General features: G+C 43.6%; 1 protein-coding gene across 6 annotated transcripts; it reads left to right on the top strand.

Moving 5' to 3' along the window:
* Positions 1 to 228: 228 nt before the first annotated feature.
* On the top strand, positions 229 to 22,986 carry fam131ab (family with sequence similarity 131 member Ab). Of its 6 annotated transcripts, none has more exons than XM_085244988.1 (6): positions 229 to 787; positions 5,099 to 5,238; positions 10,905 to 10,998; positions 11,087 to 11,269; positions 16,331 to 16,462; positions 18,176 to 22,986. In XM_085244988.1, the coding sequence occupies exons 3-6, from the start codon at positions 10,929 to 10,931 to the stop codon at positions 18,832 to 18,834; spliced, it is 1,044 nt and encodes a 347-aa protein (XP_085101114.1). In that variant the 5' UTR covers positions 229 to 787; positions 5,099 to 5,238; positions 10,905 to 10,928; the 3' UTR covers positions 18,835 to 22,986. The 6 variants fall into 6 exon arrangements, with proteins under 6 accessions (XP_085101114.1, XP_085101110.1, XP_085101113.1 ...); XM_085244983.1 differs by lacking the exon at positions 229 to 787 and adding an exon at positions 791 to 884; XM_085244989.1 differs by lacking the exon at positions 229 to 787 and adding an exon at positions 1,332 to 1,522.
* The last annotated feature ends 2,628 nt before the right edge of the window (positions 22,987 to 25,614 follow it).

Genomic DNA, 25,614 nt, shown 5'->3' with positions numbered 1-25,614 from the left:
AAAGTGGGTTTTTGTCGCTCTCGTAACATCACAACCTGCGCCAGGCTTCACACTGTGCGCGTTCCCTATTTAGACCTGATGACATATGCAACACGTTCCAGATTTGCCATCGTGCTTCTTCCACAGACGACGAGACATGAAATCCTCATCTGACACCTTCCTCCTCCTGTGTGCGCGCTGCTAACTCCTCCCTCTCTTCCTCCCTCATGTTGGCTGGCATGTAAGGTGACACCAGCCAATCACGTCTCATTCCGCTTCTACTTCGAAGGCGGAAACTCAGATTTGGCCGTATATAAGCGGCCGAGCGTGGGATTTTTCTATCAATGTGTGTGCCTCCCAAGGTTCGTTCTGTGACGCGCGGGAATCTGTTTTGACAGCGTGGCGTGGCAGTGACCGAGCCGAGAGAACTCGACCCTCACAGCTGCCGGGCTGGGACTGAAACCCATGCCGCTGCCGCCAGACAGAGCGCTGTCCGCCCTCTGTGGTGCTGAACCTCAGGACCCGACCCTGCGACAGGTGACGTAGAGCTCGTCTAAGAGACTCAAGTGATAAAGAAGAAGAAGAAGAAGGAAAAGAAGAAAGCAACAGCAAAGCTGCACAAAGACTTTATGTGTGTGGATTTGAAGCAAGTTAAAAACAGAAGAAAGTGAAAGCAGGGAGAGGAAGTGATGGCCGGACTCCCCCCCGCCCTCGGCGTCGCTGCAGCGGTGTGAGCACAGCAGTGCGCTGCCGCCTCGTACCGGAACCCAGCGGAGCCTCCGAAGGAGGAGAGTCAGAGATAAGTGAGGTACGCTCCGCGACTGTTAGGGGGGAACACATGTAATAGCTTGCGGTTCTACATGAAGCTGCAAATATGGGCTGTATCAGCTCCAAAGCGCCAGTTGGTAAGAAAGATTTTGAATTTGCTTTCATTCAAAAAACAAAGAAAGAGACAAAGAAAGCACGCTGAATGAAGCCTGCTTATTATTTTTATTTGTTTTTTCTTACGCTTATGTTTTTGCTGCAGCCTCTCGCAGGTACAGAGCGAATTTCCGACCGGTGCGGTGCTTGTATACGCACAGCATGCTGTGCCCGAGTCGCGGAGGCATATGATATTGCTGCTGAGTCATATGCACGCCAGTAAAGGAGCTTCAGTGTGCACACAGAGCGCTTTACATGGCTGGAATTTCAACTCTATCAGAGGTTAATGGCGCGTGTGAGCGCAGGACTGCGTTTCTGTGTGTGTGTGTGTGTGTGTGTGTGTGTGTGTGTGTGTGTGTGTGTGTGTGTGTGTGTGTGTGTGCGTGTTTTGGATGGGGGGTGGGGGGCTAGAATCTGCAGCCTAAACATCGCGATGCTACGAGAGTTGCAAGAAGCTTTTGGGTGAGCACGCCAGTCAGAGATAGAGAAGACAAGCAGAGGTGCTCTTGACACCATCGAGGAAGAAACGGCGTTTCTTTTTAATTTAACTTTAATTTCCTCTGATCCAAAGTCTCATCTGGACAAGATGGTTCTGACCGCGCTGAGCCAGTTCAGTTGTAAGGTAGGATGGCTTTTCTTTTCTCTTGAATACATGCGATCGCACACGCCACCTTGAAGAAAAATTCTTGATTTAAAAGGCAGCTTGTTTACTGGAATCAGGGTGATTTTCTTCTTGGTATTAAAGTCAAAATTTCTCTCTAAAGAAAGAAAGGAACTCAGGATCAGTCCATCTTGGGGCACATATGCAGCGGCGGGTCATTTGCTTGTTGCCAAGAAACAAGCTCCCTGTTTCCTCCACATCTATTCTGCTCTCACGCTTGTTTACACCTTTGCCGCAAGTGTCTCCCATCCGCTCGCCTGGCGGCTAAATGCTGCCCAGGGCCCCCCGGTTCTCTGTGCCCCCGACCTCTGATGCCCTCCAGCCCGCCACCACCTTTGTGTATTTATCCAACTGGGTTTCCCACTCTGTAGCCATTAATTTAAATCCGAACCCACCACCTATCCAACCATCGATTCTTGATCGATCTCGATTCTCCACACGTAAACAGACGCGGTGGTTGTTTTTCCTCCTCGTGATTCAGATGTTACAAAAAGCCGTTTAAACCCCGCTTTCTTTCATCTGCTGCACTCAGATGATTAGCAGTGGAAATGGTCACCCCCCCCGTCATTTGATGTCCCCTTGTCCACTTGTCGCGGAGTGCGTACTGACATGACATGCCCCCCCCCCCCCCCCCCCCCCCACCCCTCTCCGGTCCCATTACCCCTCACACAGGTACGGTGTTCCCGCACATCCAGCAAAGAGTGCAGCTAAGGCAGCAGCCACCTGTTTGCCTCTCACATCTCACATTCACACTGTGGATAAACGTGTGTGACATCACACCGGTCTTGACCTAATTGTGTTGATGGGCTCATAAGTCTGTCAGAGAGCCCGAAGACACCAGAGAGGCGAAGAGAAAGAGAGGGAAAGATGCACGGTCGAGGTCTCTCTTTCTACAGTTTCCACGACAACGGAAAGTACGGTGGAAGAGAGGGAGAGAGAGAAGGAGAAGGAAGGAGACCGAGTGCGAGCAGAGACCTAGGAGCACAATTAACAGATAAATACAAATAAAAGCCGAGACTGCAGCGCTCGTTTGCTGTGACGGGGGAGAGGAGACACTGCTTGAGGCTGCCTTTTAGATAGATCACAGTCAAGGGAAGAAGATTAATTAAGATTAAAAAAGAGCAAATTAGGCCCACGCGGAGGAGAACGGTGAGCCCCCCTCATAAGAAATGCGCCACATGTTTTTAGTCTTATTCTTCACCCTAACCTACACCACCTGTGCTCTTTCCTTTCATTCAGACCCCAGTCCCATCCACCTTACCCGCAGTCATGGCCGTGCTCCAAACGTGAGCTTCTAAAGGCCGAAATGCTCTTAATCTTCCAGTGCCCACTTCACGGAAGCACTGAGAGGACTAGTGCTTCCAGTGGTGGAATGTAACGTGGTACAGTCACGTACAGTGTTAATGTGAGTTACATGTATTTATATGTTAGTCTGTTTACATCATTAATTTAAAGCTTTAGTTACTTTATTATCTGTGGTATTTTAAAACTCTAATAGAAATCTACTGATACCTGAGGCTGTATTGTTAGAGAAAAGGCTGTCTCGCAGTATAAATGTAAGGTAAGAAGTGCGCATGGGCTTTAAGTGGTCCAAAAACTTTAGACCGTAAACGTCCTTATCACCAGTGTCTGTGGATCTGTTTTTTCTTCCATGCATTTCTGATCCACAGCCACGACTTAAACCGCAGCCTTGATCTGACACGCGCGACGTTCCCAATGCAAGCTTGAAAGCAAAACGCATTTGTGAGTGTCTGTGCAATGTCGCTCAAACCAACCGTGCGGGTTTAAAGGCCAGCAAAGCTGATCAACAAACATCTCAGCGTGCGGGGCTCGGTTTCAGGCGCCGAGCGGCTTTCCGGTGATTCGTTGCTGTCATGTGTATGTCAAATGCAAAAGAGTGAGGGTGCACAGCTTTCCACGCAGGCTCAAATGACCGTCTGGAACTCAATTGAAAACTACACAGAACACACGCACGTGCGCATCTTCCACTCCTCTGAACAATACTCGCATCGACTAAAGATGGCCTAGATTCAGCGATACAATACACCCCCACCCTCCTCCCCCCGATCGGGCATCCGATCTCATCACACCCAATTAAACAGCGCATATTGAATTCAGCAGGTGGGCAACATGAGCTCGGGGCGCTAAACTGCTGAAGTCCGGTGACTGATATCGGATTCAATATTTGAGATGGGCGCTGGCGACTAATCGAGCGAGTTGTTCTTTTCACGGGCAGTAACTAGAAACGCCTCCCCTGCAGCGAAGGGTCGGAAAGATGAGCTGGGCACTGACATTTAAAGGCCCGCCTCCTAATCGCGTTTGTGCAGAACTGATTTGGAGAGATTGGAGTGGGCTGGGGGCGTGCACGTGGACGCAGACGCTGAGCGATGCAAAGTTGGGGGGAGCTGTCCTGGTGCTGAAATGTTCCGCAGCGCCGCGTGCACACGAGCACCTTTGGTCCTACATGCCCCCCCCCCCCCCCCATACACACACTCTCTGTCTGTGAGGTCACGGAGAGGGGAAGATGATGGAAAGGTTAAACGCGCCCAATCAAGCGGACAGTCACGTGTCTGCGGGCGGTTCCGTGACGTTTGCAACCAGAAGGTTGCTTGGTGACATTTGCCCTTCACGTAGTCGGAGCCTTGCCTCTGTTTGTTCGTGACGTAGCCGGCTGACGTAAAAAAAAAAATGTTTTAAAAGCGAAACAAAACAAACGAGAAGACACGCTCCTTGGTTCCTGCTTTTTTAGTTTTTAATTTGATCAATTTCATTTTTTATGTTCTCTGCTTCAGTTCATCCGAAAAAGTAGACCCGACTTTATGAAACATCTAACAGGCCCGAGCTGCCGCCAGAACCGTACGTGTGCATGGCATAGCATGGCTTTAAGTGCATGGAAATGTATGCACCGCCCGCCTCTTGTTATCTTACTATAGCCTCAGAATGCGCTGCAATAAAGAAGCCCAACACTTGTATACATTACATAAGGAGGAAAGCACTTACAGTAAATACGCCTTTAAGGCCTCAATTTAAATTTGTACTATTTAACATTCGGGTTTATTGTTATTACTTTTTAAAACTGGTCGTTATTTCAATTTTATTTTATTGTATTTACTGCAGCGTGTTTAGGAATTTGGTAGTTAAAGGGAAATTCGGTGTTTAAATTTTTTTCCGATAAAACAAACAAAAGCAAAGTTAGTGAGACGCGAACACCACATTACCTTATACGGTCATCACCCCTGAGCGCCCGACCTGTGGTCCCTCTGGAGGCATGACGTTGGCATGGTGACTGAAACTTTGAAACACACAAGGTTAGCTTAAGCCTTAAAACTCCAGTGCACTAAGAAGACAAAAAAACCACGTTACGAATCATTAATTACACTTTATTGCCACGTTACTGTGGCCTTTGTCATAGTGTCACATTTTTGCTTATTATTTATGTCGCTATTCAACGCTTTACGGAGCAAGAATGCGGCGTGGAGTTGTTTTCTGACATGTTCATTTGATATAATCCTCACGTGGCTCTCTTCCTCCTGACAGTGGCGGTTGACGGTTCGTTGCGCGTGGACTGGAGCGCGGCAAGCTCCCTGTCTGACCTAGCGCTCCTGGGGAGCACGCGGACCTCCTTGGCGCGCAGGCTGATACTGACAGCACCTTTGGGCGCACTGGACTTCAGCGAGGTGCCCTTAATTCTCTCTTTATCATAGAAAAAAAAAGTTTTTTGTGACATAACGACCCCGTGCAGTGTCTTCTGTTGGATAGCTCGGCTAGAGTTCACGTTAGACATTTAAACACAGTTCTGAGTGCTTTCTAATGGGCACTAATGGCGATTCAAATGAAGACAATGTCACATTAAATGTAGTAGCAGCAGGGTGCAGCGCCGTTTAAAGAGACCAGGCCTACTCTACAAAATGGACATGTAGCCTATGTGTTTAATTAGATTCAAAAGCTTTTATCGGCACCTTAATTTCTTTTGGAAAGTGGTTCTGCATTGACAATAATAAGATTATTATAGACCATTTTCACAGGTGTAAGAAACAATGGCTCAAGTCTGCCAGTGAATCATAACAGTGAACTAGTGTGCACAGAAGCAGGATCTCACCCTAATTTGTCCAAATATCCACAGTATTGATACCAGTACTGGCATTGGTATCAGACTGATACTAACAAAGTAGGACTGAAATGGAAAAATATACCTCAGACGTGCACTGTATCTTTTTGTGTTTACTGTCATTTCGCCTATATTACATTTAAACAACCCCAAAGGGCTGTAGAGATGGCACATTACTCTCCAGGTCTCCAAAAATCCAGTTTCAAAATACACTGAAAGCTGAAAGTTGTCTTGTTAATTTATTATTATGGAAAGTAATCACAATCACAGTGATTTAGCGGTCGTTAAAATGTGTTCGGAATTTGCAAATTAATGATGATTCATCTCATAAATAATGTCACACTGTTCCCCCTATATATGCTGCTTTCATAAACTAAAGCTATCAGTATCAGTGTTGCTATCAGCAGTACTGGTCCTGTATTTACTTTGGATGTAGTCATGCAAGATGTAGCGGTGGTATATTTGACATTAAGTATTTCAGTAATCTCCTCTCTTCTCGCGCTGATTTGTTATTTCTGTTCTAACAGGCAGTCATGTTATCTGATGCAGATTGTTAACAGGGTGAAAGGGCAGGCTGCTGCAAAAGTTCACGTGTTATTCTTTTATCTTCTGCCTTAAAAGGCTCACCTCTGGCAGCACAATTGTGGCTGAACACGTATGGTCTGGGCCACGTTTTAAGTAAACTGGTGGATTATAACCTGCAGAAGCAACTATCAGATATGGCTGCATCTCCCCACATGAAGCGGAAAATGATTTCCTCAACCTTTCCTGCTCTGATAATTACCTTATTAATCAAGCCACCCAAGTCTGTAATGTGCATTTCAACCTGGGCTTCTTTTCTCCTTTTTAGCTGTTGCTGATACTAACCAGCTGGTTTTCAACTGATTTTACAAGCCATTCAGGGTAATTAGTGGCTACTTCTTTCAAATTAGGAATTTTAAATGAAATCTCAGTGACGTGCAAGGAGAGCGCTGTTGCTCCGCATATGCCCAACTGGAGCATCTGCCTGGATGTTCATTCGAATTCCCAAGCCAAGATGAACACATTTGCACATTTTAATCTGTATTTCTGATCTGAAAATTGAAAATACAGGTGGACTCACGGCTTGACATGCTCTCTCGCAGAACTAAAAAGCCTTGGGGGATGCCCTTGTGTGGCAGGCATATATTTTAAAAAAAGGAGGTAAGTGGAATTTGGGTGAGTCCAGCGGCTCTCTCTGAGAAGTTTTGCAAATATCATCTTGAATGTGAATCTACTAATCTATGTGACCCCGATGCTTTGACCTATTTAAAAGATTCCTATAAGGAACGAAGAAGGGGTTCAGCTACAGCAAGCTACTTAATGCAACAGCAGTGAGAGTTAGCAGGCTCATAATTGGCTGAGAGATGACAAGAGTGATGATGAATCCACCTTGCCCAGTTTTGTCAGTGGATACCATCTGGGTGTGAATAAGATGTGTCGCATAGAGCCAGCCAGGCACTGATTAGCGGCATCTAAGTGATCCATTACGAAATGCAGCCTCTCGCTCTTCATGGGCAGGCCTGATATTGAACATTGGAGACTGTGAGAGACAGCTTGGCTGGACTGCTGAGCTCAACACATCTATATTACAGAGGAAGTGCTCTAATGCTTCACATTTAACGGACCCTGCTTCAGCATCCTACATTTCTATTTAATGCTACAGCGTCTACTGTAAAAAGAAAGCAGGACGCCAAGTGTGAGAGTCTCTAATCTGGCTGTCGGTTGGTGTTCTGAGTGTGTGACATCATTGGTGAATCACGCACGCAGACACGCCGGGAGGAATTGTTCCACGGTGACTGGTTGCCATAGAAATGTTCCCATTGTGGAAAAGTTAACAGACAGAGAGAGGGTGAGAAAAGAGGAAGACGGTAGAAACGTGGCGTGTCAAAATATTCAGGTTCTTTTCCACAAGTGGAAGCAGAAGCCACAGCGCTCTGTTCCACTAACAGCTCTGAGGGCTTGAATTCTCAACTTTTTTTTGTCATGTATGGGTGGCAGAAGAAGGGGTTGACATTTGGTAAACAAGAACAGGGTAATTGACTCAGTTGGCCAGTACAATGGTACAAGTTAGATTTCTGCTGTGACGTGACCTCAATTAGCCCATAAAACAGAAGCTATGGCTGTAAAATGCTTCTCTGCCAGGCTTATTGGAAAACCTGGGGCATTGTTTTATGTTATTCTGTGGCTGTGTCACTGCAGACCAGTGAAACAGGTAAGCCTAATAATCCACTTTAGGTTCTTAATCACAGGTACAATAGCAAATGCAGCACATTCCAGTGTTTCCCCACAGATTTAGATTCTATTTGTGGTGAATAAACAATACCATTTGTAAGGCTCTCCTCTGCAAAAAATTGAATTCCCAAGTATTTTGTGACAGATAATGGGTTCAATTCCACCATCTTGTACTGCAGCTGTCAGCGGTAGCCCTAGTTCTGCCCTGTGAACCACTTTTAGACCTGCTGCAGGTTCTGGTAAGAGTGGTCCTCCAGCTCTCAGCACAGGCAAAGAAGAACTCCTTTCACAAACTGCAGTCCAAGATGGTGGAGTTGGAATCCCAGATCCTGACGGAGGAGCTGAAAGATATCCAGGGCCACCGCAATAACAAGCCCAGCAGGACAAGAAGAGCTGGTTTAACAGCAACAGAACTTTCAAAATAAGAGCACAGGATTCTCCACTGGTAAATCAGACAATCACAGATGGCACCATTATTTCAAATAGATTGAAAAAAATTGTGTTAGCAAATGTACTTTGGTGGCAGTTATTCGATATATGTATGGCAACGGCTACTTTTTTTTTTAATGGAGTGACAATCTTTGTAAAAAATTTAATAAGAAAAAACTAAATAAAAACAAAGGAATCAAACCTCACAGTATGCTTTTATGTCAGTGTGCAGGCTTTCAGGTGATGCAGTTAAAGAGGCACTGATAATGCAAGTTGCTCTGATGAGTCCGCTGCATTTTTCTCTGTGCTGTCTCCAGGCCACGGCTCACACAGACAGCACTTAACCAATGATTTAAAAGCCAAAGGTGAACCTGAGCAGCCTCTTTGCTGCTGGCAATCAGTAGACCATGAGGTTTTATGGATTCTGATGTGATGTGTGTACGTGCGTATTTGCACTGTTGTTCTTACAGTAGCCAGTACACTGACCTGCAGACATGAAACTTTAAAATGAAGGATTTTGACATTAAAACTCAGTCAGTTGTATTTAAAATATCTGAGGTATATAAATGTGTGCTACGTTGCACTGAATAAAGATTCTGCACAGCAGTCTTGAGCACCCTGTCTGCTCTGAGTACGGTTCATGTCTTCGTGTTCACTCTGCTGTTCAGTGGGGCAGTGGGAGAGCAGGGAGGGAGAGAGTCGGTGGAGGAGCAGAGTCGGCAGTCAGCATGATCATGCTCAAGCAGAGAGCTTGTACCCATGTTTTTCAAAAGCATGTGTTCTTTATCAGAATAAGAAAAAGCGCATCGTGTTGGGGTAGTGATATCCCCCTGAAATCATCATGGAATATTCCACTGAAAAAAAACAAGCTGTGAAATGAAGTTTAGATTCATGAGGCAGGGTTAGACATGAGTTCTTGAGATGGATTTTCTCCAATGATTTATAAAATCCTCCCATGTTAGACTTTCTCAGAGCAGCTGTTTGAAAGCAAATAAGATATTTAGCTGTGGGTCGTTTCTGATTTCCAATTTAAGCCCAACATCATATGTTATTCTTGAGCTCCTTGACGCCATGTATCACGTCTCCTCCGGATTATCCTCCCTCCGATCTGTGAGCAGCTCTGCAACACAGGAGGATTAGCACGTCTTGAGTGTGGGATCCCCTCTGCCGTGACAGCGCCCCTCTGACAGATAGTTTTGTTGTTCATTTATTCAGACTGCTGTTTTGTTGCGGTTAAGTGGACTTGACACGACAAGGTCAGGGTGAAGCTCCTGTGTTGAGCTAACTTCATCACCAGTGTTCGTTGCACATCAGATGCACCCTGCATAGACTGGTGACTCACTGCAACAAGGAAGGGAAATATGGCTTTCATAGTAGGTCAAGTAGTCCAGTGCTGTTCCTTTAGATGATTGAAACTAGAGCATCAGACAGCTCCATTGTGAGTCACAGTGGGATTGGAGACAACCTGTACCTGTTGAGATCCTCTTCAGCCTTTTACAAAAGAAATCATCAAATTGCTCAGTCAGCCAAGTGTGTTGACCCATATCAAGTAACAACGTGGGAGCATTAGCTCAGCACGCAGCCCTTGCTGCTGACGTGCTCCCACGTGAGTACAGGTCGTGCTGTAAAAAGTTAGCAGACAAAGGAACTTGTCAACACCCGATACTCCCTCTGTGGTTTGAGTTTACAGAGCAGACAGATTTGACTGAGGACGGGGTGGAGGGAGGAAGGGGACCATCCTTTTGTCTTCAGTCTGGTTCTCTTAATTCTCTATGGGGAAATTACCTGTCTACACACACACACACACACACACACACACACACACACACACACACACACACACACACACACACACACACACACACACATTTAAACAGACAGAATTTTAACTATGTCAAAAAAAATAAAAATCTACCTGACAGAGTTGATGCCACTGGAGGGATTCACTTGGGTAACAGCTGTTTGGAGATAATCTGTAAATAAATATGAGTGAAACACATAGAAATGCTCCATTTCCTCAACCATCTCCGTTCTTGCAGCCGCATAGCTAAATCCTCCATTGTAGAAGCATCTTCTCAGTTACCTGAACTATTAGTTTGCTAATTAGCCAGCAGGCAAAACCACTAAAGCTAACGTGAGTGCGACCAAGCATCAAGTATTTTTCTGCAACTTCTGTTTCATCCCTTCAACAAACACTATGCTCATCCAGAGTGCTTAAATAGGACATTTAACTTGCTATTGCGTGCTACATAAGTCGGTTAAACATAAGCACAGTCCAGCTTTGGAGTAACTGCTGTACATTATTGATGGTGTGCAGCGTGCAACTCATTAAAACACAGATTAAAGTGTGTAAAGAGAAAATTCTTCAGTTCACAAAGGCTTGTAGTAGTACTGAATCCAGGAGTTCCTTCTCTATCAAAAGGCAGCACTGTGTTTTCTCCTGTGACTCATAGCAGGATGTATTCAGAGCTGGCTCACATTCACGCTGAGCTACTGTATGAGTTTTCACTCACTCTTATTTTTTTTCTTTTCTTTTCTTTTCTGCCGTTTCAGGTGAATGTTGACGACACCATTGAAATGTTACCAAAATCAAGAAGAGCTCTCACTATTCAAGAGATTGCTGCGTTAGCACGATCCTCCCTGCATGGTGAGTGCTGCATGATATCGTACATGGTGAAAACACCTGATCGTTGCGAGGTCATGTTGCAGTCTAATCCTTGATATTTGGCATATAGGTATTTCCCAGGTGGTCAAGGACCATGTGACGAAGCCTACAGCCATGGCACAGGGCAGAGTAGCCCATCTAATAGAGTGGAAAGGCTGGTGCAAGCCTATAGACACTACAGCGGCCCTGGAATCAGACTTCAACTCCTATTCTGACCTCACTGAAGGAGAGCAGGAGGCACGCTTTGCTGCTGGTAAGATTTTGTGTTTCTTATAATGTATTATAAAAAGTTATAGAGAGTGTTTTTTACATAGGCACTGGTAACAAACTGAAACAATGACTTAAGGCAAGAGGGCATATGAAAACGTCATGATGAAGCATTAGTTACACAAGAAACCATAATAAGAGTAAATGTAGGCTAATTTAACAGCAAACTCATGATGACTATATTTACGGCATATCAGTTTTGCATGCTCATGAACTTCAATAAATCACTGCAGGTACAATTTAGCATTAAACAAGACCTGTTCACAGAAACATCAACCCCAATCAGCTGATGGCTGGTTAGTACTCAGATGTCACAGCTATTTAAGCTGCTTCAGCCTACATCCTGTGCAAGCGCTTTTGCAACCCACCTCCACCCCAGCACTTCCATCTAATGCTGTGTCAAACACAACATCGTCACTGTTAGTGTGATCAGGTAAACACGGGGAAAGGCAGGGATAGCTCAGTAGGTAAAGTGGTCGCCCCATGATCGGAAGGTCGGCGGTTCGAATCCACTTAACGGCTACCCTGAGGTACCCCTGAGCAAGGTACCGTCCCTACACACTGCTCCCCGGGCGCCTGCTTAGTGGGCTGCCCACTGCTTCACTGAGTGAATGGGTCAAATGCAGAGAAAAACAAGTAATTTCCCCATGGGGATCAATAAAGTATCCATTATTATTATTAATCTCTTGCCTGAGTTACGTACGTTAATAATATCATTGCGGCACCAATTGCTGATTGCAACACGTGAAGGAAGAGTGGTTTGTGGCTGGATCTCAAACAGGATTAAATCAGCCACACTGTACAGTGGATGTGAGCGGATTGATCTGAAAAACAATAGTATTGATACCAACACAGGTATTGGTGTCAGATCACGACTAGCACGTTAGTATTAATACTTTGCTTCTGTCCTCCAAGTGCAATTTGTAGTTCACTGAAATTGCGTTAAACTGTCACATCTATTTTATTTTATAGCCTATTGCACATTTAAACAACAGACGTTGACCCAATGTAAACATTCAAGGTCTCCAAAAAAACTAATTTTCAAAATGCATGATAAAATGACAGGTGTACTTTGTTGTGTACTAATCACAGTAATTGCAGTAAATCACAGTGATTTAGTGGTCATTAAAATGTGTTTAAAATGTGCAAATTAGTGAAGCTTGAGCTCATAAATACTGACACATTGCTCTCCGCTATATAAGCTGCCTTTATAGGTTAAAAGTATCTGTATCTGTATTGGTATTGTCAATGCTGCTCCCATATTTACTTGGTATCAGATGAACAACAAAGAGCTGCAGTACTGCACAGCACTGCTGTATAATGAGACGGGCAATGTGGCGATAAATTCCCTGACTTCCAAAAGTTGAATCAAAACACAAGAGCTTACAGTTTTGTGCACTTTAGCTGTTTGTAATGCAGAGTGAGTTTAGCCCGAGCTGAGATAACTCTAATGACATAACCGCGGTTAAGATGTTATTTTCCTTATGTCGAGTAGGTAAGTAGAGCTTTCCTGGAACAGCCTGATTGTTTTTCCACAGCCAGTCACACCTGCCTTCCTAATTTGAATATTGAGATGTAATCACAAAGCAGGCAAAACTGAGACAACAAGAACACTCATTAATACCAGGTGTAAATACAAGGAGGCTCAAATGTCATTGGTCAGGTAAGATATCCAGACACTGATCACATGTTAGCATTTGTTGTCTTTAACTCTCCTCCTCCTCTCATGTTCCTCTGAGAGAGAGCGCACTCACCACAGCTCATCTGTCTCCTCTTTCTTTCCCTGACTCACTTCATCTTTGCATACTCTTTCACTCACTCTTGTCCCCTGTATTTATTCTCTTATCCTATTTGCTGTCCGTTCTTTAAATGTTTCTCCCCCTGACCTCTGTTTCTCTTACCTCTTTTCCATCTTTTTCACCCTGCCCCTCCTGCCCACTCTCCCTCTATTCTTTTGCTCGCTCCCTGCAATGCAGACTCTCAAGGTTAATTTGCACAGTAAGGTTTTGCTCCCGGCTAGTGGCACCGTAACAGAGCGGTTTTCTTCTGTGCCTCCTCTGTTCTGCCTTCTTTTTTTCTGTCCTCTTTAACTGTTTACTCATCCGTCTTGTCTTTGTGATCTCATGGTCTTGTGTACGTGTATTGATGAGGTACCTAAAAGCATTATATCCATACATAAGATCAACACACTATCAGGACTAAACCTGTACTCTTTGTATATTGTACTATTTATATAGTTCAAACAGTACTATATTTGTATAGTATTAGTTGATCCTGGCCAGCTAACTGTAATACATACCAGAGAGTGGTTTTTTTGCTTTGTTTTAAACGGTAGATAACAGCATGTAAACATAAAAGCTTCAAATCATTTCATTCATTTCTTTGTTTCTGTATTACAGTTGGAAGCAGTGGGGGTAGTTGTTGGAGAGATATTACTACACATTGTACTCCTCTTCATCTCAGGGAGCCGCCACTTGTGCTGACTCTCTTTATTTGTTTATCAAGTTTCACCTTGTAGTCTGTTATGGTGCTACTGTGGGTGACTGGAGACACTGTGTGAATGTCAGCAAGTGTGTTAATGCATTAAGCAGGCATGTGCGAATGTGTTAAGTGAGCATTTGGTGGGCTTAGTGCGTATTTGAACTAGTTACTCTAGAACACACTGGTGTTTGTGAATATACTTCTGTGTATGTGTGTAGGAGGCGTGCTGAGAATTGAAAGAGCTGCTGGGGTTGTCCTTTCGATAGACTGACTTCTGCCAGCATGCTCAGACACACACACACACGCACACAGTCATGAATTCTTTGCAGGTAATCCTGCAGAGTATCTCCATACTCACACGTGCCTAGAATATGGTAAATGGTAAATGGCCTGTATTTATATAGCGCCTTACTAGTCCCTAAGGACCCCAAAGCGCTTTACATATCCAGTCATCCACCCATTCACACACACATTCACACACACATTCACACACTGGTGATGGCAAGCTACATTGTAGCCACAGCCACCCTGGGGCGCACTGACAGAGGCGAGGCTGCCGGACACTGGCGCCACCGGGCCCTCTGACCACCATCAGTAGGCAACGGGTGAAGTGTCTTGCCCAAGGACACAACGACCGAGACTATCCAAGCCGGGGCTCGAACCGGCAACCTTCCGATTACAAGGTGAACTCCCAACTCTTGAGCCACGATCGCCCCATATAATATCATTGAAGAATGTGGCAAACTATGTATGTGTTCATTACAGTGAGTCCAGACCAGTTTCTGTTGCCAGCACTGTAGCTGCATGGCCAGATTTATATTACGCCAACGAGGTGAAGTTACATTATGAAAGGTTATGCTATGTCAGGTTACGCTATACTATACTATGTACGCTATGCTCTATGCTATTATTCTTTGTTATGCTATATTCCGTTATGTTATGCTTTATCACGCTACACATTGCACGTTATGCTATGCTATGCTACGCTATACTATGTTATTTTACACTATGCTATTGTTCCTTGTTACGTTATGTTACTCTGTGCTACGTTACCCAGTGCTATGCTACGTTGTAAAGTGCTTCACCTATTGTAATGCTACCCTGTGGTACCCTCCATTACACTATTTTGCTACAAATGAATGTAAATTGTAGTTTTTAAACTACATTTAATAATTAATAATTTGTTTTACTTTCCTGTTGTCAATTTACTTTAGCATCTTGAATTATATTCAGATTTTCAAAAGACAAATTATAATTAATTAGATAATTAATAATAAATGTAATTATAACATTTAATAATTCTCATTATGAATAAATAATGAATAATATTTTATATAATTTTGTACTCATTTTCTTTAACTTATTTATAGTTTGTTTTCTTATAGTTCATTTTACTTTATATTTTTGTTTTTAGTTAAACACATATAAGGTATTTTTTACCTTATAGATATTTTGTGAAATACTATTTTTATTGATCTGAACTAAATGTTTACTTTTCTTATTAAAGTTCTTTTATTATTGTAGCTTGTATTTAATGCTTGCCTAAAGGAATTATAAAAAGACTTTGAAAGGACAAGTAAAGAGCAGCCCACACTATTTCTATTGCTGGTACATGTGCCAGTGTTTGTGAGGACGCTCAGGGCCAAGTTACAGTGAAAGATGAATGAGATCATCGATCTTTCTCTGTGGGAGACAATGCACGAATACTGAGCATTGAGCAGGGAGAAAGAGAGTCAGAGAGACATGAGGTGATGGAGACGAAGGAGACAGAAATTCTAATAAGAAGAGACGGGCAGGTATGCACTATGAAAGACAATCGAACAGTAGTCATGAGCAGGCGAGTGGATAGAGTGTTTTATCAAGAAAGACATTTGTAAGAAAGGTATGATGAGAGTGGGCAGAGACATGATGAGGAAAACAGAGAAAGGGCTTTCTGATTGGTCAGCTTCTGATGATGATAACTGGTGACTGGTCACTTGGTTCTTATAGCTTACTGGTTCTGGCACTTGCTGAGTCACATCAACAACAAACTCAAACACACACACACACACACACACACACACACATGTACAGCCGTCTGCCATCATGAGTATGCATTAAATGCATCATGACATGCGTGTCATATTTTCTAATTTTATAAAGAAATGATATCATTGTCATTTCAATAAAAATGTCAGTGCTGATCAATAATGGATCTTTCCTGCTATTATGAGAGGCAAACACATTTAGCCAGTGCTAGACTCTCATCTTTGTGCTTCTTCCAACTCACTGTCTCCTCGGCACTGGAAGGAATGCAACCTGCATAACAACACTGTCACACACTCTGTGACATCTGTTTGAAGTACACGAGCTAAATGGCTGCCGAACAGCATTTACTGCAAAAGGAGAACAGTCTGTGTCCCTTCTTATTCTGCGCCGTGTGCTTTGTTGCTCGGTCAGACCTGCCAATTAAAATCAGCTACATGACGTGGAGGCTCACTGCCTTGCTGCTCCTTCTTGTTACTATGCCAATCATGTCATAGCTTGTGTGCATGTGTAGCTCATGCGTGTCCGTGTGTGTTTGCAGGTGTGGCGGAGCAGTTTGCCATTGCAGAGGCTAAGCTGAGGGCCTGGTCCTCCGTGGATGGCGACGAGTCCAATGATGACTCATATGATGAAGACTACCTGCCTGCGAATGAGCCCACCACACAGAGCACAGGTAAGCACCCACACAGACACTAAATCACTAAATCACATTTACTTCCTTCATATTGTGCCCTTCCTCCCTAATACCCTGTTACACACCCTCTTCCTCACTCCCCCCCTTCATTGTCTCTGTGTCTTTCATTGTCCCAGTGCCCTAGTTTTCATCCTCTCCAGACATTTTTTTTGGTTCCTTGGTGCAATTTGATATCCCTCCTGCATGTTTAATATCATTTCCTTTGCAGCAGAGACAGTGTCTGTGTGAGGATGGTGTGTGAGCAGGTTATAAATACACAGAGTGCATCTGACCAAGGCAGTGTGTACGTGCATGCTCGTGTTCACCACAGCTTTCATCTTGATTACACGGAACCACCAATAACCCGTACTGCAGCTAATAAGGTTCACCTCATTCTTGCATCTATGTCTCCATATGATCATCAATGTTTTCTTACCCCGGGGCAAAGACCATTCAGTGAAGACAGCTCCACATGTGCAAACCTGTTTGTGATATTAATCAGCTCTACATGAAACGTGATCTGAGTTTGTGACACTGTGAAACCGACTTCTTCATTTTACTGTTGCATAGATCCCGACCTCCGCTGCTTCCACAGTGATTCCACTCAAATCACATTTTGTCATCCTTATAATGCCATGTTAGTATTTCTACTAAAAATATTTGCAGGACATTGCATGGCTTTATTTAAAGAGTAACTTTTTAACATTTTTAAACTCTGTGCATTGAGTAGCTTCTAACATGAGAATGCTGGTGTTTTAACTTCCTGTGTCTTTTTAGCAGTAAACTCTGAAACATGAGTTTGTTTAAAAGGCACTCTATGGAGATAAATACATGTTCAGTAAAATGCATGTGTGTTTCGTAACACTTTATAAAAAAAACAATAATTAATAGAGAGTAAATTCATAGTTAATTAAACTTCATTTCATTATTTTTCTACTCTGAGATTATAGTAAAGCTTACTGTGATTGTCATTGAAAAGTTGCAGTGCTTAAATGTATCAAATTATAAACTGTTTTTTGGTTGTCTAATACAAAACTGTAACTTGTGTTTTTGAAAGTACTTAAGTTGGCAGGGAGCGTGGCATTTAGAATAAATGACAAGAAAATAAACCTCGGGGCAACAGTTTATATCCCATTATACCCAGTGCTTAGTTTTAACATTTTAATTTTATTTATGCATTTATTTGTTACTTTTGTTGCAGTTTATTTAGTTGAAGTGGGCGGATTGAGCCAAATATTGATAGTATCGTTACTAAAGCTGCTACTGGTATTGGATCGATATTAGCACAAACAGATCAATACTTTACTTCTATCCTCTAGTTTCAGTATATAATATAATATAATATAATATAATATAATATAATATAATATAATATAATCATATTATTTATTACATACCCTGAGGACGTAACACCACCGTTATTGCCATTTTAGTGTGTACTCTCAATCTAGAGTTAATGGTATGTCATCATGATATTTTAAAACAAAGAAACACAAAAAATTAAGACACAAATAAAAATTAATGACAAAATGACAAAACTACATTAGCTCCAGAGTGCCTCTAGTGGTAAACGTCTCCATAGGGTTCCTTTAAATGAGGAAAAAAATTGATTTGATTCTGCAGTCAGTCACAAAAACCAACTGAAAATGTTATCTTATCGCTGTGCTTCTTCCTTCAGGACTTCATGCTTACAGTCTGTGTCATTCCCTCTAGATGTGCCATCTTATCCTCCCTACTTGAAGGACCTGATCCACAGTCAGCTTTGCCAACACCTCGGCTTCCGAAGCCCCTGTTGCGAGAGTCGAGGTGGAGGTGTAGAGGGAGGTGGCAGTGGAGAGCCCTCCCCTACGGCAGGCTCTCCTGACACCCTGTGCTCCAGCCTCTGCAGCCTGGATGAGCAGCACCCGCTGCTGCGCGACCTGGGAGGCCACCGCGGCACCCACTCCCACAGCAACGCCGCAGAGCTTGCTGCAAAGATCCTGTCAGCGCTGCATGGACGGGAGGAGCTGCTCCTTGCCCGACTTCAGAGGGTGGGGCAGAGCGGGCCTGGCGGGGGAGACTGTGGCTTCCAAAGCCTGGGAGTGGTAGGGCGGGGCATCAGGCCCTGTGGGGGTCAGGACTCGCCTTGCTACTCAGTGTCTTATTCTGACACGTACCTGTCACCAGGTGAGGATGATGACACCCCCTGCAAGGACTATGACAGCACCGTGTGCCAGGTGGAGGCGGAGCGCAACAGGGTGGAATACCCGCCCGACTACGACCCTCGCAGGAGGGTGTCCGACGTGGCCTCCTCTGGTGTCGTTTCTCTGGATGAGGAGGACGAAGAGGAGGAGGAGGAAGAAGAGAGGGCAGGAGAGCCAAACAACCAGTGACTCCTCTCTTCTCGCCTCAGTGTTGAATCCCTCCACACCCTCTGAAAGACTCCCTCGCCCCCTTCATGGCATCTGAAAAATGTCACCCTCTGAGCATGTTGGGTTTTTTTCTGTCCTTGGACCGATTAAATCATCCGTCTTTGCCTTACTTGCAGCATTTCCTCATAACTGCTTTGTCCTCATCCCACGTCTCCCGTCAGTTTTCCTTTGAAAGCGTCCAAACAATCCTTTTTCTTATCAATGTGAAAGCGGCGAGTGTGCTGGACTTGCTGAAGCAGCCCAGCGACCGACTCGTGGGTATGACGCTCACAGTTTTCGGCTCTGTTCTGTACCTGTGAAGCAAACAGACGCCGCTCCGAGGCACACAGAATGACTGAGAGTCCAAAACTCTGACTTACTATTTGCATGTTTTTTGCAAGTGCTGAAATCATTGGGCTGACCCGGTCTTGAGCACGATTTGTAATCTCAGCTGTTCTGTATAACCCCCCTCCCTCCCTGCCCATCTCCCCCCTCCCACCTCAGCGTCTCCCACAGGAGGGCAGGTTGACATTGCATCCTGGGACCTGCCCTTCCTCCCTCCCCCCAAACCCCCCTCCTTTGCAAGAGACTAAATAGCATCCTTTTTGGGCATGGCTTGCTGAGTATGCCAAACTATTTATCCCTGTCACTACCAATTATGAGCAAATGCTGGGAATGTCTTCAAAGTGACAGGACATAGTATGTATTTTAAAATAACAAAGTTAAAAAAAACTAACAAACAAACAAACAAATTTGTCACAGATGATATGACAGAAATGATATGTTTTTATTGTACTAGTTTTCTATCACTCAGACAGTCGTTGTTCATATTATTCCAAACGTCATTATGATGGGCATCCGCCATAATGATCAGCTTTGGCTTCTGGATATTTTGAGTGATTCTGTGGATTCCTGCAGGGAAAACACAAGAATTTTGGCAGTCCTGAAGTGGCTGTGGGTGTTCAGCAGGAAGCCACGCAGTCTTAAACAGACAGATATGTTTTTTTGTTTTTTCCTCTGTGAAGCGATAAGTTGCATTGGAGATTTTTCTATATTTTTGTATGCGTTGTCTTGCTTTGATCTCTTCGCCTATGCGGCGTGCCAGTGTATGTGGTTTTTGCACGAAGCTAACGTGGCTGTAGATTTCTCCTTTTCTTTGTTATCACTGTGTGATATAGTCTACTGGGAAACAAACAAACAAAAAAAACATTCAAATGTGAACAAAAAAAAATTATTTCAAAAGAGGATACTGTGATACAGTTTGTTATCGCCATTTGTCATGATCCTCGTGAAGAGCTTGTTTTTTTTCCCTCCCTTCCTCCTTTTTTTCTTTCCAAAAACGCTCTTCGCTCTCTTCTCTCATGCTGACTCTCGGAAAGCTTTGCCTTTTATTCTCGACTTTCTCTTCTTTTTCTACGATGCTTGGCAAAAGGGCATGTTTATGTGACACGTTGCAGAATCTCCTGTCTCCATTGTGACGTCAGGAGTCCTGTTGAGGTTCTCCCAGAGGGACTGTCATTCATACAACTCAGGAAATCCCATCGGACCAGAGCATCGATGCATCCCGCCCCCGCTCGCATCACACCGCTCAGCTCTCATCCTCCGCCTGCTCGTGTGTGTGTGTGCTTTGTATGTGAGAAAAAGCCCGGTGCGCATACTCATTTTCTACAAATAATTAAAGCACAGAATCAGTCCCCACATCCCTTAATTTATTTTGTTCGACTGTTTAGAAAAGCCTCACTGTGCTACTCTGTAAGTTTTTGCACAGGTGTGTGGGTGTGTTATTGTGTGTATGTGTGTCTGTATTGTAAGATGTCAGCAAGCACTTTAAGCTTGCACCGTATATTCATTCCAAAATCCCTCCAATGCAGCAATTCCCTTTAAAACAGTGTCTGGTGTAGCTGGGAGCTGGACAGAGGTTTGACTTCTACCAGTGTGGGAGATTAAAAAAAACAAAAGGTGCATAAAATGAAAAAAAAATTAAGCAAAAAGTGGCGATAAAGCTAAATCGTCTGAATTCTGATCAAAACTATGTGAATATGAGGAGGAGCATTTGAAAAGATTGTGACAACTCAGGGGGAACCATTGAAGCTGTGCCTTTCATTTGACCTCCCATGTTTCATCATCATCGCCATAATCAAATCTACGATGTCACTCAGGCCGTAGCTTGGCCTCCTTCCCCCCTTTGCTAAAAAAACAAACAAACAATAGGAGTGAGAGCAGAGTAAAAATCCTGAGTTGGAGTCGGACGGCGAGAGCAAAGATCCTGTTGCGTCTCCTCTGTGTCCGCCTGCTGTAGCTGGAGGTTACAGCCGGCCCATTTGCGTCATTGTCCTTTTGGTTGACATTAAAAGCTGGGCGATGCTGGCAAAGCGAGGTTGTGCTTTTGTCTGGGTGTCATGACGCGAGTGTGCCATTGTCCACGCCCCACCCTGAAACCCCCTCCTTTTTTCCTCTATTTATCTTCTCACTTTGTCCACCACTGTGTGTTTGTGTGTCTCTGAGCGTCCTCACCTTCCATCTGTGTGTGGCTGTGTGTGTGTGAGACTGAAGGTGATGCATTTTTCATTCACCCAGCTGTCTTATTCTGTCTCACACAGATCCACACAAGTGTGTTTTATTATTAGAGACTTCAGCCATTAACCTTTTCCTGTGTAGAAGTGGCATTTTTCTGGATTTCTTCATCTTTTCTGTCCTCCTGGGAGTGTTTTGTCCATATAAAAAGTAAAAAATAGCAGATTTCCCACTGACACGCACACAGACAGCCTGATGAATGTGTCCCGTTTCCATCCTGCTGTAGCCGTCCTGTCATTTCCTGTCTCCTCTTCTCCCACCTTTCTTTTGTCCCTTCCCCCCCCTCCCCATTCTCTCTCTCGCCCTCCATCCATCCCCACAGGGGTCTCATTACGTAACTAAGAGGACATCTGAGTGCCACCTTTGCCGACAGGCAATTAGCTAGCGATTATAAAACCGCCTGGTGATCGGGAGATGCGTGTCTCTCCTGTCTATCGTTTTCCCCTTCACTCTGTCGTTACCCTCCCCCCACTGCCTCTCCTCACCACCACCACCCGTTTTCTAAGTGACATCTTTCGAGGTTGGCTGTCCCAGAAAACTCCTCACAGTTTTTTTACTTCCACGGTCTCTGTTTTGAAGTGAACAATATTTTGTAGGCTACTAACAAAAGACCACCCTGCTGTCTCTGAGTCTGACAGATGTCTTTGCAATGAAACATATTCCTTTGTGTGTGTGTGTGTCTCTGGGCAGTGTGTTTTCGTTTGTTGCTTCAGGCAAGCACTGACATTGGATACTTATTAGAGAGAGGTGTTCCAGATTCTGTGTGTACGTGTGTGATAGTGACGGGAGAACCCAGCGCTATAAAAAGACATCAAAACATCTGTTGGACAGTATCAACGCAGGGGAGGGGGGTGGGGGGATGTATGAATATTCAGTTGGCGTTGGTGCCCCTGTCCCCTTATAACCTACTTACCATTTTAGAGCAAAGCTGAAGGGCCTGGGGACGGATCTCTTTCTCTCCGCGCCACAGCCCCACCCGCCTGTGGATATCAGGACGAGAGCTGCAAACACAAGACAGAGAGCGTGAAAAGTGCTGCAGGAACACGGAGAGTGGAATCTTCCCAGGCAGAGATGGTCTATGTTTAACCCACATTAGCCACTGCTGTTTTAATTAAAATGTTCCACAAATCCTCGGGGGTGGGCGTTTGGGTGCACATGGCGATGCGTGCACTCTGAAATGAGAGGAGGCTTGTGTGAGTTCAGAGAGCAAAGCCATATAACAGAGAGAGGCATCGCAGCACTATGGGCTAACAGGGTACGAGGAAATGACTGTAAATGAATGTATTGTCCCATCCACATCCTACCTGGGATGCATGTACCACCACCCACATCCACCCACATCTAACACTCAAACCCAACCTCTCCTCCTGAACTGAAATCATCTCTCTCTCTCTTTCTTTTTTCCTCCCTCTTCTTTTTAATACTTTCTTCCTGTTTTGGCTGAATGTAATTATTTGAATATTACCACATTGGATTTGAAAAAAAACAACAACTTTGTTTGCTGCATCTGATATTATTTCAACTTAATAAAAATATTGTTATTGCTATTTACAAAAAAAAGTGTGTTCTTTTTTAATCGCATGGTGATGCAATGTTCTCCAAGGATTTCATACAGTGTTTAAAGGTTATTATTAGATAATGAACTATTACTTTACATCCTGTGTCAGCATCATTTAGTCCTGGATGCTCACTTTGGACACACAACATAAACCCTGTTGCAATTAGCTCCCTGACGTGATGACATAATAATTATGAAGTCATTAGCAGGGCAGAGGACGCTCGCTGGAGACAAACTGCACAGAATCGAGCTGGTTCCAGTGGTCCTGCAGTAGTATGCATTTCATTTTTCCATGACATCACAGGCCCCCAGGGAGCCAGCTAATGCATTTGGTGGTTCAGGAAAGAGTGGAGAGGATGGAGTTCACACTCAGTGTTACGTCCCCACATGAAAACTAGGCAAAGAGGGTGGGGGACAGTAATAGTTGGATCCAGGTTGAAATGAAAAGAACGCCAGGCAGAGGTATTTAACACAAAATATATCTTTATTATAATCAGTTAACTCAATATTCATATAAACAGCACCAACAAAAAGAGACAGCAACGCTGCTTTAATGATAAATCAGACAGGCCAACCCAAAGAGACGGCGACCACGTCAACAAAGAAAACTATAAGGCTTCAACAGAAAAAGACAGCAACGCTGCTATTAGCAATAACTAGGCAGGCCAAACAAAATAATGGAGGCCACCGACACTTAAGGAAGACTACTGCTCAGTTAAGAGCTACTCACAAAGAGCCACACACGGTGGGGCTGGTCACACACAGCAGGCCTTTTCCACACCTAGACCAGTCTCACACACTGCCCAGCACAGAAGAAAACCACCAGAAGCCTCTCCCACACCCACACTGCTCTCCTCCAGCTTATAGATATCACCTCTGAGGGTAATTGGTGGTAAACGAGGGCAGATGAGCAGCAGGTGTGTCCTAAGGGAGAAGGCAGGGGCAGGGAGAGGAGGAGGCGGAGAAAAAAACCACACCCACACAAGGGCAGTTTCAGGAGGCCCAGCTAGGGCCGTAACACTCAGACAAATGTAAATCACCATTAAGTTATGGGTCGCTGAACCCCAGTGATAATGAACTTAAAGACAAAAAAAGAATCATTTTAAATTTCACAGACTTCATTCACAGCATAAAGTATGCAGATTGGCAAGCAGTGGAAATTATAACCTGACTTTAGGATAAAGTGAGCAGGATCGGGGCTGTGACGGATGGTTAACAAACTTAACTGACCATCTGACCACGTATATTTCAGCAACAGGGAAATGGTCTGTTGTCATTGTTTATGCACGATGACACCCTACACTTCATTTTTGGCTACATGTTATCTGACCATTTCTCCAACACTTCTCACAGAAGTCAGACTGCCTCCAGCATGAATATTCTGCAACATTAAATACTGTTTGACATCAACTGTATATAATAACATTGTGGCCAGCATATAAATATAAACAAAGATAATAAAAAGATAAACAGCCAGGCAAAATAAACTTTACACGTCAGGTTGAGACTTCTTCCCTGTCTCTGTCAGTCCCTGCATCCTTAAATGTCTCCAGTTGTCCCAAGTTCTCTCTGACTGTCTCCTTGGTGCATTTAAACCCCTGTTCCTCCCTGTCCTCGTCGTCTGTTGTCTTCGTCTCTGTTATCAGTCATTATAATTTTACCATCTCTGTGCAAGACTGCAAATTTCTTTATTAAATCATAAGATTCTTAAATTCATCAAGTCTCTCTGTGCCTGGATCCTCGTCACAAAACATAACATCACTGTTTTTGTCACTGTACATTTTAACACAATTTAATCCCCAAATTTTGAAAAGTCTGTAACAAAACCATCAAATCTGATAAAGTTTATTTAAATGCTGCAAAACAAGAATGGATTAGAATAAAAGAAATACATATCCTAACCTTAATTACTGCGGGAGAATAATGAATGATGCTCATGGTGAGTAAAAAGTAAACTGAGTGCATTTTTTGGACAGAGATTCAATTTTAATGTATAATATAATACAGTTACATAAAAAATACTCCCAAAACAGAATAACTTATTACAAATAAATTATTACAAAATATTAATAAAAAAATATAAAAATGGAGGCAACTTTGCCTGTGGTAGAATGTATACAATGTATGAAAAAATCTTTACTGCAGACACTAATTTGACTAATTTAATAATACTAATTTTGTGTTGTAAGATTTATGAGTTTCATGTTTGGTACTTGGGAGAGCTTGACATTTTCTCAGGTGGTACACACTGTAAAAAGTTTGAGAAACACTGATAAGGTAAGTGTATGTGTGATTTTGGAAAACATTTACCGGTAAAGCTGCAGTACAGAATCTTTGAAACGAGCTAGCTTAAAACATTTTTAGAATATAAACAGAGCATCTGCTTCTCTTTACAGCTCCTCACTCCACCAGGGCTGTTTGGCACTTTCTGATGCGGCAGTCATACAGACAACTGGACGGTCCAAAAGTTGGCCTACCCATTACTGGCTGAGGTTTTAGTAAAGTTGTGGCTGAACCACATAAAAATATATCATGAATTTTAATCTCCCCAATCAATGATAATGTTATGTTGGAATGTTGTTAGAGGGTCAAAAATGTTTCAAACCAGTTTGTTTTGCAGATTCTGTATA

Source organism: Mchenga conophoros, linkage group LG14, assembly GCF_057382185.1.
Source record: "Mchenga conophoros isolate Kocher_MC1m ecotype Shallow Benthic linkage group LG14, M_conophoros_male_GT1.1, whole genome shotgun sequence".
In the NCBI taxonomy this organism is placed as follows: Eukaryota; Metazoa; Chordata; class Actinopteri; order Cichliformes; family Cichlidae; genus Mchenga; species Mchenga conophoros.
The sequence above is the reverse complement of the archived record's forward strand: the minus strand, read 5'-3'. Positions and strand labels throughout refer to the sequence as shown.